General features: G+C 59.4%; 1 protein-coding gene across 1 annotated transcript; it reads left to right on the top strand.

Annotated features, from left to right (window-relative positions):
• Positions 1–4,721: 4,721 nt before the first annotated feature.
• Positions 4,722–8,938, top strand: LOC308279527 (testis-specific Y-encoded protein 10-like; the record flags this gene model as incomplete). The annotated part of the gene is made up of 7 exons (XM_080719653.1): positions 4,722–5,354; positions 6,060–6,140; positions 6,291–6,402; positions 6,501–6,646; positions 6,749–6,922; positions 7,990–8,073; positions 8,825–8,938. The coding sequence occupies 7 exons, from the start codon at positions 4,722–4,724 to the stop codon at positions 8,936–8,938; spliced, it is 1,344 nt and encodes a 447-aa protein (XP_080575779.1).
• Positions 8,939–12,106: the final 3,168 nt, after the last annotated feature.

Raw genomic sequence — 12,106 nt, 5'->3', positions numbered from 1 at the left:
AAGCAGCGCGCATGGGCCCACGCCGAGCCCTTCCGTGGCCGAGGCTAGGAGGAGTGAGGCCACGCACAGTTGATGGACTGCAGTAGTTCACCCAGAGCCAAGCATTCCGTCGACCTGCATCCTTTCACCGCACCGCAGCGGGGACACCGGGAGTGTGAGTTTCTCGAGAACTACTTGGGGGAGGGCGGGTGGTTGGCAGCCTCGTTGCCAGCATTCCTTCTGCGCTTGGGCAAAGAGGCTAGCGAAACGGGCAGCTCATTTCTTAGAGGCTTTCCCCAAGGACAACTGACCGTGTCGGGGGACAGGTCTGCCTGGCCGCACCGAGGGTCCTCCACCTACAGGCTGCTCCAGGATAACAAGACAAGTACTAAAATAAAAAGGCCGGGGATACCTGGGCGCGGTGAGTGGGGGTCTGGGCTGGGCACTGGCAAGCCCCCCACGGCCCGCGTCCTGCCGACCGTCTGGACAGGCGACCCAAGGTGGGCTGAGTCCCCCTGAACTGACCTTTGTTTGTTTGTTCTCTGTGGTCCTGGGGGTGGGACCCAGAGGCTTTCTACCTCCGGGCTACACTCCCAGACCTATTTTATACTTTATTTGGAAGCAGGGTCTCACTAAGTCGCAGAGAGCCTCCCTCAGCAGCCGAGGCCGGCTTCGAACCTGCGCGATCCTCCGGTCTCAGCCTCCCAAGCGCGGGGATTACGCGCGTGCGCCGCCGCGCCCGGCCTGAACTGACTTTTGACAGGCCAGGTGCGGGGCTGTGCCCGCAAAGGCCTCGCCGGGGTCCCTCTGACTGGGCGCTAGCAGATGCGCGAGGCTGTAGGAGCCCTCCCTCCCGGCCACCCCGCCTCTCCCGAGGCCACTGGGGCACACATGCGCACAACACCCGACTCTCCGGAAGCGGAAGTCGTCCTCCGCCTGCCCTCAGCGGTCCTTCTGTAGACAGGCTAGACGCCTTCCCGCGTGCCCTCCTGGATCCAGCTGAAGGCCAGGGCCCCATGGCCAGTGCGGGGGTGGACGGGGAGGGCTGGGCGGCCCTGGGAGGCCCGCCGCTCGTCGGCCTGGGAGCGGCCCCTCGGGAGGGCGCTGCGCCTGCGCCTGCCAGGCAGCGGAGCCCAGAGCCCAGAGCCCCCAGTGCCCGGGTGCAGCCGAGGGTAGCTGTCGGCCTGGGGGAGGAGGCCTGGGTGTCCCCTGCGAAGGCTCTGCAGCTCCCCACGGCCTCCGCTTTCCCAGGGGAGGTGCGGGCGCCGGGGGAGGAGGAGGCGGCGGTGCTGCAGATGGGGGAAGTGATGGAGGTGGTGGAGGTAGAGACCCAGGACCCCGAGGAAGAGGGCGAGGACTCGGATTCCGACCAGTGTGAGGGAAACGCCCAGGCACAGATGAGGCGGGGCTCCCCTACGGGCCTCTCCCCAGTGGAGGAGCTGCAGCTCCTGGAGTCTAAGCTCAGAGCCATCGATGCCCGCGCCAGCAGGACCTACGCAAGTCTGATGACCGAGGTAGCGCAGACACGCGGGCCCCGCCTTCATCGCAGGAGGGCCATCATCCGGCGCATCCCCGCCTTCTGGGCCAAAGCGGTATCCTTAGTTGCGCTAATCGCCAGCGGGGCATCGGGCGGTCTCTGGCGGGCAGGGGCGGAGAGGGAGTGCCTGGGACCTTAGGTCACGAGGACGAGGACGAGAGAGGGAGTGAGGCCACTGCCCTAGGATTTTTGAGAAGAGAGGCGGCCGGATGGGCCTTGCCCCTGCAACGAGGAAAGGGAGGGAGTTCAGGGAGTGGCACCTGAGGTCCACACGACTCAGCCGGCACAGGCAGAGCACACGGCGAGCTTCAGGCCCGAAAGGAAACGTGGCGAAGGCGGAGGTGTGTGGGGAGACTGCCAGGGCTTTCTGGGGCCAGAAAACCCGGCTGTGCTCCCAGCGCCACCAGCCTGTGGCCTTCCTCCTGTCCTTGGTGGGTCCCAGCTACAGGTGTTCCCTGACAGGGGCCAGACAGATCAATTCTGGTGTCTGCCCCAGGTGCCCGGTCCGCAGAGGCTGAGCCCGGGACACAGGGCACAGCCAGGCGCCCCTGCTCCTCAGCAGTCAGGACATCCTCCTGACTGTCCAGGAGGGCCCAGTGGACCACCGTGGCCAAACGCCCCACCCCAACCCACCCCACCCTCCTTGGGGCCCGGAAACCAGGACGGAGGACACCTTGGCGGCGGCACCCAGCCTGAGGCTGGCGCAGGAGAGCCCAGAGCTCAGAGGCCCTCCTCCAGTCCCTGCAGCCCTGCCGAGCTTGGAACACACCCAGGGGCAGCCTGGGCCCCAAGGGGCTTGTGGCAAGAGAGGCGGGTCTGGGAGCCAGGAGGGAAGGGTAGAACTGGCCCACTTGCAGCACCTCCCTCTGCCCCACACCTCGGGCACTCGTGAGCGTCTCAGTAGCCTCCAGCTCCTCCTTGACCGAAGGCAGTTTGTGCACCACCCCCAGCTGTCGGCCATCATCAGCCACCAAGATGCAGACTTGCTTGGCTACATGTTTCGTTTGGAGGTCAGCCCGGGCCTGGGTCTGGGCAGAGGGTGGGGGAAGTTGGCAGGGGAGGTTGGGCCCTCCCAGCACACAGGCTCCCCTCAGCACACCTGCCTTGGGTTTTCCCTGGGGGCCTGGCAGGTGGAAGAACTGGGCCGTCCTGGCAGTCACTGCAGACTGTTGTTTTTCTTCCGGGCCAACCCCTACTTTCGCAACAAGGTCATCGTTAAGAAGTATCGGCTCAGCGTCACAGGTGAGACAGAGCCCTCCTGTGGGAGGGGAGGCTTCAGGTCCAGTCGCGGGCACCCACGGAGCAGGCTGGATCCTGGCACCCTTCATTCCCTGCAGGGTGTCGGGCCACTAGTTCGACTGCCATCGAGTGGTACTGTGATGGTGACGGGGAAGCCGCCGGCTTCTTTCCGGACCCCGGCTGCGTGACCTTCCTCGACTGGCTGTCTGTTCTCAACTGCCCAGGCTCAAACAGGGTTGCTGAGGTCAGGGCCTCCTCCTTGACCTTGTCATAATTGAATCTGCTGGGGCCTGGGGCCTGGCGCCTGAACCTTGACCTGCTTTGTCTCGCCTCCCGCTCCCAGGTCATCATGGAGGACCTGTGGCTCAATCCCCTGCACTACTACTACCTTGGCGCGTAGGATCCCGGCGTCCCACAAGGACAGAGGAGGCCAGGTGAGCAGCCAAGGGGCTGGGGTGGAAGAGCTCCTGTGGCCGCCTCCCGGGACACCTGTGGGCAAACACAGGCTCCACTTGCTCGGAGGCATTAGGGTCGCACAAAGCAAAGCCGTCAGTGCAGAGTCTGTGGAGAGACTCCGACCTCCTGGACGTGGCAGTACCGGACCCTGGCCGCCCACCAAGGGCCGACGTTGCACGTCACTGCAGCCTCCCGGTGTCTCCATGACAGGGCTTTCTTAAGCACCCTCAGGAGCCCGTCCCCTCTCCTCTCCCGTCTACTCCCCCCTCCCTGACCCCCGGAAGGTGTCCATTTCCCATCTTTCCTTTTCCGTGTCCACCTCGCTAGAGCCTGCGCGTGGCGCTCTGAGCCTTGTCTAGTGGGTCAGCGGGGTTCATGCCGTAGTTGTACGAGGAAGCTGGAGTAAGGTTCCTGACCGCTGGGTGGGTGGGTGGGTGGGGGGCGCGCGGTGGGGGCTGAGGTGGCAGGCGCAAACCTTCACGAGGTCTCTTCGGGGCAACAGAGTCTGACAGGGCGGGAACTAATGAGAGGACACACGCGGGTCTTTGCTATGCTGTACCTACACACTCACCGTCGTCACACTGTACGTGTGCGTGTGTGTCCCTGCCCCTCTTTCCCTCTGGCTCTGTGTCTCTCTCACACACACTCATAGGCAAATTGTCGTTCAGAGCCGTGAAGGTACCTGCCTGTTTGATTGCTCATGTGTGCCTCTCGAACCTCTGTGTGCCAGGTACAGGAAGACGTGCTGTTTCCATGAGGAAGCTACCACCCCCGTGTGCGGATCATCCACACGCCCCCCCCCCCAGGAATCCCGTGGGACCTTTGCTGGCGGGTGATGTGAAGTGCCTCCCTGCTTCTGGAGACTGGAGAGAGACAGTGTCAGTGCCGAGGGAGGAGGCGGGCATTCGACCTCATAATGGAGCATGTGCCATGTTTGTGCACCAGCAGGGAGAGAGCAATAAACAGGAGGGAGTTGTTTTTCCTGTGCGTACACCTGAGGACAAGGCATGGGCTGTAGGAGTAAGCCTGGCCACTGGTGGGGGTGGGGGTCTTCGTCCTCCGGGCCAGGGTTTCTCCTGACACCTCAGGGTCTGGTCCCTCAATAGGGGGCGGTGGTCGGGCAGCTCACTGTGTGACCTAGCTCACGGACACTTGAGTAGGGAGTGGGGCTTGCCCAGGGTCCCATAGCACGCACGGAAGGGCCGAGGGCCGCCGGGCCCAGAGGCCCAGGGGCACGGTGCCCACAGTCTGGGGCGCTGGGTTCTGACTGACAGGCGGAGGGCGGGGCTGCGTGTTGGACCGCCCCCGGTGGCGGGAGGGGGTGGAGGGGCGGGGCCGGAGGGAGTGCGCGCGCAGGTGGCCTTCTGAGCTTCCCGCCCGCCCCAGGGGGCGCCTGGGCACATGCGCAGGGTAGCGCTCTCGCCAGGCCCGCAGCCCTCCCACTGCAGACACGCCGGCGTCCGGAGGGTCGTCCCCGCCACCGCTGTCGGTGCCGGGGGCCACGCGCGCCATGGCCAGTAGGGGAGCGGGCGGGGAGGGCCGGGCGGCCCCGGCAGCCCCGCAGCTCCAGGGTCTGCACAGGGGCCTTGAGGCGGTGGCGACCCCTGTGTTTCCGGGGGAACCGCCCCCACGGTCCGCTTCCCCCAGGGCCCGGGCGCAGCAGAGGGTAGCTGGCGGCAGGGAGGGGGAGGGGGCGGAAGCCTGTGTGTCCCCCGTGGACATGGAGGTTGTGTTGCGCCCTGAGGCCTCCCCTTGCAGAGAGGGGGCGGCCAGCGGGGAGGAGGTCGTGCTGCGGCTGTGGGAAGTAATGGAGGAGGTGGAGGTAGAGACTCAGGACCCACCGCAACAGGAGGATCCCCAGGCACCGGCACCCACCCGGCGGAAGCTATCAAAGCGCAGGCCCAAAATGGAGCGGCTGGAAATCCTGCAGTTGGAGCTCAGCTTTGTGACCGCTCGGGCGAGAGGTGCATTGGAAAGGCTAAGAAGAAAGGTGGCGCGAAGCCGCAGATTGGTCTTTGACCGCAGAAGGGATGTCATCCAGAGCATCCCCGGCTTCTGGGCTGCAGCGGTATCCTTAACCGGTGTTCGCTCAGGGGGCAGCGAAGAGGAGGAAGGGATCTGGAGCTCCAGAAGGAGCAGGGCTGTGGGAAGGTGGGAGGGGAGAGCCAGGGACATGCGGATCGGTGGGGGGTAGTAAAAGGCCGAGACCAATCTGGTGGAATAATGAGGACACACTGCATAGATGTGGCCCGGTAGTTAGCACAAAAGGAGGCAGGTGTAAGAGCTGGGAAGAAGATCAGCAAGGAAAGGCAAGTAGGGCTCAAAAAGGACCCTTCACTCTGCAAACATTGGAAGGCATTCTTTTCCTGGAATTCTTTTGGGTGGGGCAGCCCCCTCTAACAGACTGCTAGACACAGCCACCAGGCCTTAGAAGTGGGGGAGCCACCTGCATCTGCGCGCGCGCGGGCTCCCTCCCTCCCTCCCTCCCTCCCTCCCTCCCTCTCTCTCTCTCTCTTTCTCACACACACACACACACACACACACACACACACACACACACACACACATCCTTCCTTTTGGGACGGATGGCGTAGCATGTAAAAACCAAGTAGGGCTGAGGAAGCCTCCATTAGCAGCCCATCCCCAAGCCAGTGCAGGCAGGCAGTTTTGCATACACCCAGGAGCCCCTGTAGACCCCAGACCCGAGGGTGCATGTGGAAAGGCCAGCAGGGCCCATCATCAGGGTGGGCCAGTGTAGAATGCCTGCGCACCTCCGGGGAGGTTCCCTGCCCCACACTCTCCTCGCTCTCTCGTCTGGTTCCGTTTCTCCTAGCTCCTTGACCTATAGCAGTTGGTGCACCACCCCCAGCTGTCAGCCATCATCAGCCATAAAGATGAAGACTTACTTGGCTACCTGTTGAGTTTGGAGGTCAGTCCCGGAGTTACTCTGGGGAGAGGCTCGGAGGAGGGGGGGGTTCAGAGAGAAAGGTGGGAGGGGCAGCTGATCCTAGCCAGTGCGCAGGTTCACTCAGCACACCTTAGACAAGACTCCACCTGGCCCTTTTTCATGGCCTGGCAGGTGGAAGAACTCAGCCTTCCCCAGACCTTCTGCAGGATAATATTTTTCTTTCGGGACAACCCCTACTTTCAGAACGAAGTGCTCATTAAGGAGTATATACTCAGCATCACTGGTAAGCAGGGTCTTCCTGATAGCAGGGGTTGTCTCTGGGTGAAGTGGGCTGCACAGAGGGTGACGTAGCCGTAGCCTGACATTCTTCAATTCCTCCAGGATATGAGGCCTTTCGTTCCACCACAATCCATCCTCTGTCGGGTTGTGAGGGTGCAGGGACCAGCTTCTCTCAGGACTCTGAGGGCCTGACCTTCTTCACCTGGCTGTGTGCCCACAACTGCCCAGACTCCAACAGGATTGCTGAGGTGGGGCCCTCTGGGCCACTTCAGCAGTGACCTTTGTGGGTTTCCCTTTTGCTGGGAAAGGGGTCTGCGTCATGAACTAACCTGTCCTGCTTCCCCTCCCAGGTCATCGTTGAGGACCTGTGGCTCAAACCCCTGCATTACTACCTTGGGAAAGACAACACCCGGAGAGGGGATGGAGCTTCAGAGCCAGGTGAGCATCCAGCTGTGGAACCTGTTAACTGGTTCCTGTCAACCCGTGGGAAAATTCGGCCTTTGAACAACTGCATAGGACACCGAGTATTTAGGACGGGGTGGGGGGGTCCTCTTACCTCTTGAGAAAGGTGAATGTCCCTGTACTGGGAAAGAGGCTGGGCTGAAGGTGCTATGAATACTTTTTCCATAACTCACTCCCGAGCCCACCCCCACAACCCCTTCCTTCTCCTCTCCTGGGTTCTTCTCTCACCCTGTGCACACCGGGGTACAGACCATGCGTGAGGGGCTCTCTGTCACCCTGTGCCACCCGTTTCTGTGGCCACATTCCAAGGCTTCCCCACATGGTCCCAAGAACCCTGTCAGTTTCACAGACGGGCGGACAGCCCCCTCAGTTGTAAAGGGAATCATTTTCATTTGGGAGAGGTGTCAGCGCTACCAAATGGTGAGGGATGGTATATCCGGTGAGGGCTTCAGAATGCAAACGCTGGTAGGGTGCAAAGACACACAGTGTTCCTTACATCTTCTGTCTCCTCGTGTGCGCGCGCGTGTGTGTGTGTCCATTTGCTTGTTTTGTGCCTGTCTTTGCGTAGGCGTATGCATGAACTCCAGCCTTCCAGATGACCGGCGTGAATCTCTGGGATATACCTGACCTTGACCTTCACCAGGAACTTCGAAGTATCTCAAGAAGGAAGAGATAGATATCCTGCATGTCACATTTTCAGAGGGAGGGAAATAAAGCTTACCAACTGCCTTGCTATGCCTGGGTGATTGGTAGTGGAAGATTGTGTGAATAAATCCAAACCACCTGAGACAAGTGCTGCAGCCATGGGCTGTCTGCCTAGTAAGAGTCTGACGGCTTAACCTGGAGGATGGAAAAAAGGGACTGGGCCCCGCGCCCATCTCGACCCCTTCCTTCCCCCGGTGGATTCTCTCCCCGTCTTGGGTTCTGCTCCCACCCTGTGCACACCGGGGTACGGGAATCCTGTCAGTTTCACAGACGGGCGGACAGCCCCAGCAATTGTAAAGGGAATTATAAGCGGGCCACTATCTTTGAAGCAGGGGGAGACTGACGACAGGGTGGATTGGGTTGTTTCCGGTGTGGGTGTGGGGTGGGGGAGACTTCTTTCTCTCTGTTGTCGATAATTGGGCAGAGCGGCTGTTTCCGAGAAGAAGCCGATTCCATCCCATCGTGGGCGGTGTGGACCCCTGGAAACTTCCTGGGTGGTGCTGGGAAGGTACTTTTGCATGCCACTGGCACAGAAGGCACAGACAGGGAGGGTGGGGGCACAGATCAAACGCACCCTGTGCCAAGCTCTGTCGCTTTCAACCCAGTGGGTTATCGCTCCCGTTGCTGCCCAGGCCGGCAAATACTACCCTTGCTCCTTACCTCCAAGTGGACTGGCCTCAGATTTGTAGCTCAGCCGACACTGGATGCACGCAGTGCCCTAACTGGTGCAGTTCCGAATGAGCATCGCCAGGGTGTTTCTCCTCATGACGTATGGTAACAAAGATGTCTCCTCCTGCCAGATGGCCACCCCCAGCCCAGACCCTTCTCTGGGATGGGTCCCTCTCCTGGTACAGAGCAGCAGCAAACTGTGTTAAGGGCAAGCCCTGGGACAGAGAGAGCAGTGGCAAAATGTTAGCCCCGAGAAACATTTGGCAGGCTCCTTCCTGAGCACGCAGCCGGTCGGTCCCGGAAACACCTGCCACGCGGTAAGGTGTTTACTCAGCTACAGCTCGCGTGCGGGTGGAGATTGCTGTGGAAGCCCAGACACATTCCTCTCCAGGTTAGCCGAGGGTGTGTCCACCCTCTGCAGGTCCCTCTGGGATGCTCTGCGGCCGACATTCTCCCCGTGATCTCGGTGATCCCTGCTCAAACATCCCCGCACACTGTGGGGAGTGGTGGGGCCCCCCATGCTACCACACAGACCCTTGGAAGTTGAGGTGGTGGCAAGTACCTGACTGCTTGGCCTTGAACCCCAACAGCACCAGGCTGCCCTTCAGGCTTTCCTGGAGAGGCGATGGCCCTCCGCCCCAGGAACCTGGGTGCAAGACCGCTACCGCTACTGCCAAAAGGGTGGCTCTGAGGACCAGCTCTGAATGCTGTTCTCAGTTGCTCCACACGGGTTGCAGAGCAGTGTTTTTAGCTCTTAGGTGTTCCTCTTGAGGGACACAGGCAGCTATGGGCCATCCACAGCAGTTGGTAGGATCCCCCATAGTGGACAACAGCAGGGATCTTCTGGAGACATGGCCCGTGGGCGGGGGCGGTGGGGGACTTGTGTGGGGCTGATGCGCAAAGTAGTCACCTGTGAACTCACAGTGGGCTCGCTCCTACCTCTGGTGTAGGCTGTTAGGAAGGTGCTGCCTCTTACACTGGAAAGGGAGGGCAGCTTGAAAAGTGTCCTCACCCCATCTAAGTGTCTCTGCCTGCCTGGAAACTCTGTCACCCCCACTTCCTCCTCAGACCTGCGCTACAGGGAAGGGAGGTGTACACTGGGGTTCACGCATGAGGCACAGAGCCTGTTGCTGCCCTCTGTAGGCTCCAGGGCCAGTGCGGGTCCTGGGGACCACCCGGACCGATGCAGCTTACTGAGATCTTGGTGGAGCCCAAACCTGGGACCCACTGGCAGTCTTCCTCCTGCCAGGTCCCACTAAAGGCACAGTGTGTGGATGTGGTGTTAAGTCAGTGTCCATGCTGTCAACTGACCTTGCCTCCCGCACCCAGCGACATAGCCTTTGGTTCATTCTGCACGGCTGCAGTCACCTCCCCAGGTTGCTGGGAGACTTGGCCCAACACCCTGCAGGTGTTGGGAGACTTGGCCTCCTGCCAGGGCACAACCATCCCTCTGTGGAAGTCTTCTCCCTAGGAAGATCAAGCGTTAGGATGACTCACCCTTCCAGTGGTCATACTGCATTTGTGTTTGCCCGACTTGTCTCCCTCTTCCTCTCTCTTTCCCTCGCTGACTTTCTCTCCTTGAGTCTGTCGCCGTGTCACTTTCACTCACTATGGTTTTGTATTTCTCTCCCTCTGCTGTCTTCTCCGCCCCGCAATTTCAAAATTCAGTGGCGATTTAATTTTAAATTTTAACATTGTTCTGGCCATGCCAGTCTCGGGGGCGTGTCCTGCTGCAGCCACTCTCAATTTCTCCCCCAACACCTGCGTGGGGCAGGTTGACAGGTGACGGTGACCTCACACCTTTTCTCCAGCTGAAACCCCTTGATGCCCGTGAACCAAGGTGTTTTTCCGAGTCCTTGGCTCTCAAAAGTAAGAGCTTGGATGCATCCTTTTACTATGAGGAAGACAGAGGCAAAGAAGACAAACAGCGATGTCGCTGAGGGAAGCCACAGAGGACTCCGATTTCACCCCTTCACAGGGCAACCAGAGAAAAGCTGGACGCTAATTCAGAGACCCCCTTTACGGTCCTCCCACAGGGCGGATTCCCACACTGGCCCTTCCATTGTTGCACCTGAATGTGTGGTGTGTGAGAGGTGAGGTTGCCTTACCTCTCCCTTAGTTCAAATCTAACTCCCTCCATCAGCATTGCTTGCCCTGCGGATTCATGGGCCACTGTTATAAACCATCCCCTCCAACCTTTTATCCTGTGTACCTTGTGGGCCAAGGGGAACACCAACACAGATAGCTGGCTTGCTGAGGCCTCCACGTTTGGGAGATGGAGAGCAGAAGTAGCTCATGGGCGGGCTGGCTAAGCATCGCGGTTCACTATGGAATTCCCGGGGAGATGTTTACCAGAATCGTCAATGTTTACCCCAGAGAAAGCTGGACCAAAGAACTGACAGACCAGAGGACACTGCACAAACTAGTAAGGATCTCGGCAGCACAAGCATGTAGACACAGGAATGGGGCCCTGTGTTTGCCCAACCCAGTGTAGATGAGTCCAGGGCAGCTGGGCCAAAGGGCTAATGGATGAGGGGGCTCCAGTCCACTCGGCCTGGGACTTTCTACTTTCAGTGTCATACCTTCTTGGAGCTGGAGCTGGTCTCCTCCACCTTTCACCCACACAGGGGGACTCCTGAGTACCCTTGGAATAAAAGTGGTCAGGCAGTAAAGCATTCCATAAACTCAGGAATGAAGGGTGAACAAGAATCATCATACTCCCGGGCATGTGTACAGGCGTTCAGGGGCAACAGAATGCTAGCCAGGGCCCCTCCCGGTGTCCCTGCAGACACAATCCGTGTCTTTCTACAGTGCCACTGAAAGAGCCTTGGGATGGCCCTGGACCAGAAGCTGCCACCACATCGCCCTCAAGAGACTCTGCCATTTAAGCCAGTGTGTGTGCCCGCGTGCGTGCATGGGCGCGTGCACACGCGCTCTCCGTGTCTCTTTATCCCTCCCCTCCCTCCCTCTCCCCACCCCCGTCTCCCTTCTACGGAGACAGAAGGTTGGGAGACGTGCAGTATAAATGTATATATGTTACATACATTACACGCATGCCCTGCTCACACACACCACACACTCTCTCACGATCACTCATCTGCCGTGCATCGAACCTCTGTTCTTCTGCCAGCTTGCCTAGAATGGACACTTGCCTCATAAACTCTCCTGGGTGGGAGACATTCACACTTGAGGGCGTGGAGTTTGGCTGCTGGAGTATGGCAAAGAAGCTACTGAGTGCTAGCAGTTCTTTTGACTCCTTTTGTGTTTGCTCACTGGATGCTGGCACATGGAGACTGAAAGTTGACCTTTCTCTCACTTTCCCTTCCAGGTCATTAGGGAGGACAAGGACCTCTGTCTGGCTCATAAGCTCTGTACCACTACCTTGGGTAGTAAGTAGAAAGCCAGGAGAGAATAGGTCCTTTGAGCAGGCACGTGACGCAGTGTTGAAAAGCCAGTATTTCTGGTTCCCGGGAAAAAGAGTGCACAAACTGAGCTCTCAGTTTCTCTAGGGGACTAGGAGGCATAGGACTATTTTCACAATGGATACTACATGCATTCTTTTTCCTGCTGAAGGTGATGTCTCTGCGGCACTGACAAGACGGCTGTGCTGCATGTCACTGAAGCTTCACTGTATCTTCAGAACATGTCTTCTACAGCCACCCTCAGCCTTCTTCCTCTACACACAAGTGCCTCTGTGACTGTAAACCCGCCCTAAAGAAGTTCGCTCTGTGCTATTTTCTACCACCTTTTTGCAGAGCCCCTCTTAACCCTGATGATGTCCCTCTTTTCTGAGTCCCAGGGGACTGCTCCAATAATTTCACGATGTATCTGGGGTGAAGGTTGACCATCGGGCACAAATTTAGTCTCCTCAG

The sequence above is a fragment of the Muscardinus avellanarius genome (genome assembly GCF_963383645.1).
Source record: "Muscardinus avellanarius genome assembly, chromosome: Y".
Lineage (NCBI taxonomy): Eukaryota > Metazoa > Chordata > Mammalia > Rodentia > Gliridae > Muscardinus > Muscardinus avellanarius.
Note: the sequence above shows the minus strand (reverse complement) of the source record. Positions and strands in the feature narration are given on the sequence as shown.